Source organism: Gambusia affinis, linkage group LG19, assembly GCF_019740435.1.
Source record: "Gambusia affinis linkage group LG19, SWU_Gaff_1.0, whole genome shotgun sequence".
Lineage (NCBI taxonomy): Eukaryota > Metazoa > Chordata > Actinopteri > Cyprinodontiformes > Poeciliidae > Gambusia > Gambusia affinis.
The window spans coordinates 2,672,804-2,681,091 of NC_057886.1; the positions used below are offsets into that span (position 1 = coordinate 2,672,804).

Sequence of the window (8,288 nt, forward strand, 5' to 3'; positions counted from 1 at the left end):
CCTGGTTTGTTTGTCCAGTATCTCCTGCTCATCCACCAGATCCCTTGGACTCTCGCAGTCTTAGCGCAATCCATAGAAAGCTTGTGCAGGATGTCATGGTCAGACAATGTGAAAGCGATGCGGCTGTCCTGGCAGTTTCCCCGAAACCACCCACAAAAATAAAGACTTGTTAAAGTGCATGTTAAAAAACTCACAAGGTCGAATGCGGAAGATTAAAGAGGAACATAAACTTTTGAACCTATTCAAGTTTTATACTAGTTGGTTATTTTGAAATCAACTCCATTTAATGTCGGTATTGTAGCAGCAATAGAAGGAAATGCATCAGGTTCTAAGTTTTGTACTTCTCTATCATATTTGTTCTGCAGTGTATAAAATCATATCTTGGGTTGTTTAGTTTGGTTTTGGGTTCTGTTTGTTTCTGTGTTTCTCAGTTTCTCTTTCATTTAGATCAGCTTTGTGTTGGTTTTACTTTAGTTCAGTCCTTAGTGTTTCTAGTTTTGTTTATTTCTTCTAGTTCTTCTTAGTTTCGTTTAATTATTTCTTGTGTGCATAATTCTGTAGTATTGAATTTATTTTCTAGTGCCCTGCTTAAAATTTTGTGACATTCCATCGTGTGGAATCCATAGCTCTTCTGTAAAATCTCTACAATTTTCCCTAAACTCTGCAAATGTAGCCGCTCCCAACGCCTAAAAAGACGCTTTTGGCTATACATGACTTATACAAGCTTACTCGCGTGTGATTTTAATTGAGTTTCTTTAATGGAATTACTGCAGTTGCGGAATTGTGTTTTTTCAACATTTGCAGAATACTGACAAATAAGGTATCTGTATTGAAAACACAGTTAATGTTGGTCATCAACATCCTTAGACATTCAGTTGAAGCATCTGGATCACAGCACCAATTTGTAATGGTAAAAAAAAAAATATTCAAGCACTGTTATAGTAAAAATCACCCAGTCAGAGACAGGTACTCACAAATGTTTATTTCATGGATTTTTAATCAAGAAGTACAAAGAATTACAGACTGTAGGTCAGCTTCTTTTTCTTCCATCCTCTTTGCATCCTCTTCCAAGTGCAAAAACTCTTGGAAGAGGATGGTTCATCATCTCACTGACAGTCATCACCTCATAATGAAATTCATTATGCAAACTTATGAACTTAGTTTTCTAAACACTGTAGATGTTACAGTTTGTGGTTTTACTTCAACCATCAAATATGCTGTCTGAAACCAGTCTGGAAATAAAATGTCAATTTTATGATATTGCAGGAAAATAACAAAAGAATAATGTAAAAAAAATAATGTAATCATTAAATGTACAATTATTTGTAATATAATGAGCAAAATGGGTAAATGAATATATGAATAGATATTGTAAGTATCAAACAATGAATATAAATGATACAAAGATAAATGCAATAATGCAATGAGTAAATATAGTAAAAAGATAAAATTTTTCCATTGGAAGCAGAAGTGATAGATATAATCAAAAGAATCGAACCTCGAAATTCAAAGCTTTCACCTTTTTTTTACAGAAATACTTTGAAAATATTTTTTGATAAAAATAATAAAACCACATTTAACTTAAATGTTGACCATAGTTTTCAATGTTTGTATATATAAAATGTCCGACAAACATATACCTATGCAAGACTGGTTCTATAGAGAAAGAAAAAAATTTAACTTAAACATCTCATATGTATATGGTCAGAAATAACAGAAATATAGACAGTCATTATATCTTCTATGAATCTGAAGAGAACTATAGACATTAACTGAGATAATATTTGAGAAGTTCACCATCTTCATAAAACAAAAACAAAAGTTAACATGTTTCAGTTAAGAACTTCAGACATAAAAGTACATAATTAAAACATAAACTGGAACATTACAAAAACATGCTCTGTCACATGAGCTGAACATGATGATAAACAACTGTGTACACATAAGAAGAAGAGTAGGTTATTCTGAGGCGGCCTAATGTTCAATGATACCAATATTTATTCAGCAAGGTCCTCGAAACATTGTTATAACTCAAGATCATTGTAATTTCTTTGGTCTTCTACAGTAGAGGGGGTAAGTAGATGGTTTATTGTTATTTTAGACCAAATGTCTTGACCTCATCATCAGAGTAATGGGTAATACCTTCACTCTTTACTCAACATTTGCTCAGTCAAATATCTTGAAAATTACTGTGATAACAACTGCATTCATCCTTTTATTTGCTGTCTGAGCTGAATCATGTTCAATTTGGAAATTGCAAAAGAAATATGCCTCCTCAAGAAAATATTTTAAGCTAGATCTAAAAAGCCAGAAGGTATGTAATAACTTCTAATTTATGTTCCTAACATTCTTTAAGCATTAGCCGTGACTATTAGTTGCTTATCCAAGTTCACTTTGCAGGGTCTTTCTGTGCAAGTTTCTAGTTTTCATATTTGATGTCATATGCAAGGGGTCCGTTGATGGCAAACCCGATGTAGAAAGAAACCTTTTCGGTACTGAAACCACATCTTATTCCGCTGATCCGTGCTGGACGTACTGGGATTTTTTGCTTACCATAGTTAGCGTAAACTTCCCCCTGCTGAATAATTCCGTTCACTCTGTAAAGCCGGTTTCTTATTGATTTCTCTTTAAATATGTCTCCATCTCTCCAATATTGTGCTAAGGCATCTCGTTTCATCGTCATCAGAAAACTCTTATCCAGTGAGGGTTTTGAAACCAGCCTCTTCAATTCTTCTCCTTTACCCAAGTAAAAGTAAGCAATGGTGCTCCTCTTTTGAAGTAACTTGGACAAGTGCTTATGAGAAGACTGTCGAATTGCAGTTACATATTTTGCTATGTCTGTATTTTCTTCTGAAGGACTTGGCCAGAATAACAACAGAGCCAGAAAATATGGATCTGGGAAAGGATATCGAAGTCCTACGTCTTGCAGAATGTCTCGAAGAAGAGTACAGAGGTCAATGTATTTCTTTACATGTTTAGATTTTGCATTCAGGTGGTAAAGATTTATGTTTGACATAATGTAATTGATTTTTATTTTTGAATGATTTCTCTCATGGACAGTGTGTTGTAGTAAAAATGCATAGCATTGTGTTATCTCTTCTGTCTCTGCAGTGAGCTTATCCATACACTGAAGTATTCCAGAGAAAGTATCTGCTTGACACATCTCCAGAAATCTTTTTCGTTCCTCAATATCCAATTTCAGGTTGAGGTTGGTTTTGACTTTTTGTTCTTTTCTCCTTTCATCTAGTGTGGCACAGAAAAGATCTACATACTTTTTAAAAAGTTCACTTACTGTCCCGTGGTTGGTTCTGTCATACGAGTTCTGTTTGATGTAGGCAAAGTAAGAATCTAGAAAATCAAACTTTTCTTTGACTTCAGCTCTAAGTTTGATGAGAAATAGCTCGTGTTCTCTGATGATCTCAACATACCTGTTGTTGATGTCTGTGTATTCTCTGTGAACACTGTTGATTGGCATTGAATTGTTAAGAAAACTTCTCAAGTAGTGTTTTTTAAGATGATCATCTTTTTCAAAGAAAGGTAACCTGCTCAGTATTTCAAAGATCAGGAAAGAGATTTCCAGCATGCTGACATGACCGTAAACATTGTACCATTTTCTGGGATAGTCCTCTGATTCATCACCGGCTGTTTCTTCTTCTCTTTTATTCTCAAAATCTGACAGTTCCTGAGCTCTTTGGAAAGCTTTCCACCCATTAATGGCTATTTCAATATTTTTGTGCAAATCTTCTGGGTTGTGCGTGTCCTCCTGCTTTTCTCTTTCAAAGTTAGACCTCAGATTGCTTTTGTGGATTTGTCCGATTGTATCAAAGGTATAGGGATTATCTTTAATATTCTTAGCTTTCTCTGCCCATATTAAGGCTTCTGGAAAGTCACGCACATTGATGTACAAATATCTTGCCAATGCCTGAGGAATAGATGCACTCTTCTCAAATCTGGATGATGCACTCTCAAAGATCTCTTGGACAGTTTGTCTCCCCTCTTGGCTGTGGATTTTTTCTATCAGTGGAGAAAATGGTTCCCTCTCCTCTCCATCTTTCTTTCGCTTTCGTCTTTTAATCAGCATTTGTTGAATAGAGAGCATGAATCTGTGTTTGACAACACCTGCACTGAAAAACAAATCACAGTGAAGAATCTCCTTAACAATATCACTGACTTTCAGATTATGACTTCTCTCCAACTCATCCAGACAGGCAGAAGCTATTGCATGATGAAGAATTCGAATTCCTTTGTATCCACCCCAATCATTCACCGAGTCTATGATGAGGAAGTTTGAGTATGGGTTCATTCTGTCCAAAACACAGTCTTCTTCCCAGCGAAACATCTTCCTCTGAAGGAAATCCTCACAGAGTGACAGAGCGATTTCTGACTTTTCAGCATATGTTTTGAGCAAGGCCAGAAAGGAAAAGAGCTGGGCCACTTTGGTGCTAAAGTCAAAGTTCTCCAGTGTGTTACGAGCAAGATTTTCTGTGTATGTTTTGTCAAAATTGTTCTTCATTAACATAAAGCTGTAAAAGTTTTCAGGTTTCTCATGGGTTTCTTGGAGATCTTTGAGTTTCTTTTCAAACTCCCTTTGTTCTTGTGGGGTCAGTTTTGCAGTTATGTACTGGTTTTGGGTTTGATTGTGCTGCCTGTATTGCTCTTTAGGATTATGTGAACGAACACAATTGAGGACGATAACTTTGCAGTGTTGACCCTCCTCCAGATTAAAGTCCAATAAATCTTCAGCTGCTTGACGGATGCAGTTTACTAGATGAGAAGGAGTTTCTGTTTCTTTGGATTCATCAATCAGAAGTAAAACTGGTGATGGTTTCTTACTTTCCAGTTTCATCAGATGTTGGATCTGGTTGGCCACCTCAGTTTTTGGCAACATGTTGTCTTTCAGAATTGCACATCTGAACTCCTTACGGAGCTCCCACATTGCATGCATTGCTAAGGTGGTACCGCCACATCCTGGGTCATGAAATAGATTCAGCAGAACGCAGGCATTGCTTGAATGTGTCTTTTGTGATCTAATCATTTGCTTCACATTTTCATGCTTTTCTCTCTTTATAAATGGCTTCACTCTGTCTTTATCACAGAAGTAGAAGTTCCACCAACTCACTTTGGCTCCTCTGTAAAAGTCCTCCTCAACCTTGATTCTGAACTTTTGAAATTCTTCACTGCTTTCATCAAAGACGTTTTCACACTCATTTGAGGCAAGAACTTTCAGAGCTGTTAGTAGATCTTCATCCTTCTGTTTTAGGACAACATCACTGGAACCAGAAGAAGGAAGCAGACGTGTACATGACTGAGTAACTGGTCCCAGGCCCATTATGGTCCCATTGATCTCACTCAGAGTTAGTTCACTTATGGACAAATGCTCAATGTCAAAGTCACACTTCTCTTGGATAAGTTCCCTCCATTTCCAATATGTAGCTTGAGACTCACAAATGCAGATAATGTTTTTCTCATCTGTGTGTTTGATAAAAGATTTGTAGGTATCAAAGATTGGATCTTTCTCAGTGGATACAGGGGAAAGGAGGAGGAATATGATCAGCCATCTGCCATCAAGAAAAACGTCAGGGTTGCAGATAAAGGAAACTAACTGTTCAACATCTTTGCAAGATTTCCTCAACCACTCTCTGTACTCTAGTTCTTTGTCTCCTTCGAGGTCATTTCTTCCATTACAGAAGACCCAGCTGGTCTGGAGGTTGAGGTTAAGGTTTTTTTTTACAGCCTCTATTTGTCCCTGAAATTGTACTGGCAGATGCAGATTAGCCACCCTTGACTCTCTGTATGAATTACACAGTCCACCTGAAGTGAGCGAGTTTGGGTCAAAGTCCAAAACACAAAACAGTTTCAGCTTACTCAGAAAGTGGAGGTACTGAATTTGTTCTTGTCTGCTTTTGTTTACAACAACAACAAATCTGGCATAACTGTCTAATGAATTTCCACCACAAGTTAATAACATCTTTAGTTTCTCTCCTTGGTTAGCTTCTGTCTTTGTATAATTTCTGGAAAGACCCTGCTCTGGTTGACCTGAAAAACAAAGTGAAAAGTGATTCATAAATAGTGCAAAGGGCCATACAAATACAAAAAATACATTCAATCAATAAGCTAGATGTGTTTGGATATCTGGTGTACTGCAGCATGGTGGTTAGTCTATTCAAATTATCTCATCAGCCCGGACTAAGTGCAACTGAGATGGCAATATCAGTTCACTCCTTTCATTTAGTCTGTTAGCGTTTTCTTGGATTTTGTTCTTTGTCCATTTCAGTATAGTTTCCTTAGTGATACTCTTTACCTTGGTTTATCGTTTATGTCCATTTCAGCTTCCTCATGTTGAGTCTGCTTCACATTCTTATATTCACACTGACCACTTATAATAAGTCACTCATCTGCACTGCCTCATCATCCCCTTATTTATCATCTGATCCAGCACTCGAAGCTCCTAATCTGTTTCATTGCCCTGTTTCAGACTTTGTTCCATGTCATGTTCCTAGCTCTGGTCCATGTTCCAATTTTTGCTGTTTCACATTTCTCTTTCTGCATTTTTTAAGTTTTCTTTTTAACATTACAATCTTCAGTTGTGCCTCACTTTTGTGGATGTCTGTGGATTAGCTCTGTCTCCTCACCACAAATCAAGATACATGGTCCACCTCACAGATTATTCAGTGACCAAACAAGTGAATTAAACAGTAAAAAAATAAGACATAGCTGAACATTTTAGAATTGAGATTAAAACCATGCTAAAAAAACCCCTTGTCAAATACCCACTAAACTACGTCTGACAATGTACATCAGTCTCTACCAACTTGTCTTTGAACAAGATTCAAATCCTCATTTGTAAACCTTCTGCTTTTAAAACTGACACTATTTATAACTCAGCAAACTGCAACGTTTCACACAATGAGAAAAGCTTTTTTCTGAACGTCTGCCATACTGTATCAGTCTTCTATTTCTAGTATTTTTGTATTTATTTCTCCTAGATTATTTGTCAGGCTTTTTATCTTTCATTCTCTGTTCAGCTCCTGCATTTTATGATTTATATTCCCTGAGTGCCTATTTGTCTTCGTTCACAGCTATGCCCTGTTTCCAGACATTTTTCTCATTAGCAATAAAACTTCCAAGTATTTAAGCCTCTCATGTTCTATGAGGGGCCATTTAGGACAGTGGTCCCCAAACGTTTTAGTACAGTGGACAAGTCAACGCTTTGTAAATTTTCTGCAGACCAGGGGGTGAGGATTGAGACCAATGCAGTTGTTTATTACTCATTCTGGATTTTCAAAATAAAAGCTCCTCCAGACTCAATACAGAGAACGGATATATTTAATAATTTCTTGCGCGGCCCGGAACCAATTGGTCCACAGACCGGTACCAGTCCGCGGCCCGGTGGTTGGGGACCCCTGATGTAGGACAAAAAATGTCTCTCACACACTACTGAAGACTCATACACACACACACAAAATATTAAAATTGCACATATGTAGCCTACTATTAAAATGTCGCACACGCATACAATTTTTCTCTTACGTGCACACATAAAACATAAAGATTTTAAGAATCTTTATTATTAAGAACTAATAGATCTTAGTAATAAATAACATAAAACTGATAAAACGGTTGTATTATACAACTGTTAATAACTATTATTAATAGTTTCAACTATTAATATTACTATTAATAAAACTATTTTATTGGTTTATAAACTAATAAAATATTGCATGCGCATGCATTTTTTTCTCTTTCTGGCACATACACAATACTAAAATTGCATATATGCACTACTAAAATATCACACAGACACATAAAGCATACATACTATTCTGAATGATAGGTCGAAAATGTATGTGTGTGATCTAACACTAGGATGAATGAATGAATGAATGAATGAATGAATGAATGAATGAATGAATGAATGAATGAATGAATGAATGCATGCATGAATGAATGGGGTTGAGACATGTAGTTTTTTTGTGAGAGATTCGTAGTTGTCTGTGTGAGATAAATTTTTGTATGTGTGAGCGTTGTTACAGAAGAGGCGGGGCATGATTTGAATTTCAGATCGCGCATTGAAAAGAATAAAAAAATAAAAAAATTTAGGTCAAACGGTACATTTAGAAGTGTTTCCAGTTGTTATAGATTTTTTTCACCAGAGACTTTTGTTAACTGACACTCATCACTTTTTTGTTTTCTTGTTAAAAGGGTGACATATTTTTAAAACAAAGAAATTTTAAATATATTATACTTTGTGAGAATCTTTAAATTTTGTTTAGAAAATGTGTACCAGG

General features: G+C 36.0%; 1 protein-coding gene across 1 annotated transcript; it reads right to left on the reverse strand.

Annotated features, from left to right (window-relative positions):
- Window positions 1-970: 970 nt before the first annotated feature.
- LOC122821357 (sterile alpha motif domain-containing protein 9) lies at window positions 971-6,976 on the reverse strand. Its single transcript, XM_044099191.1, has one exon. It carries the CDS (start codon window positions 6,062-6,064, stop codon window positions 2,420-2,422), a length of 3,645 nt encoding a protein of 1,214 aa, XP_043955126.1. The 5' UTR covers window positions 6,065-6,976; the 3' UTR covers window positions 971-2,419.
- Window positions 6,977-8,288: the final 1,312 nt, after the last annotated feature.

Excerpts from the sequence above, each read along its gene's own strand:
- LOC122821357 (XM_044099191.1), bottom strand. The coding sequence starts at position 6,064 with ATGAATCACTTTTCACTTTGTTTTTCAGGTCAACCAGAGCAGGGTCTT.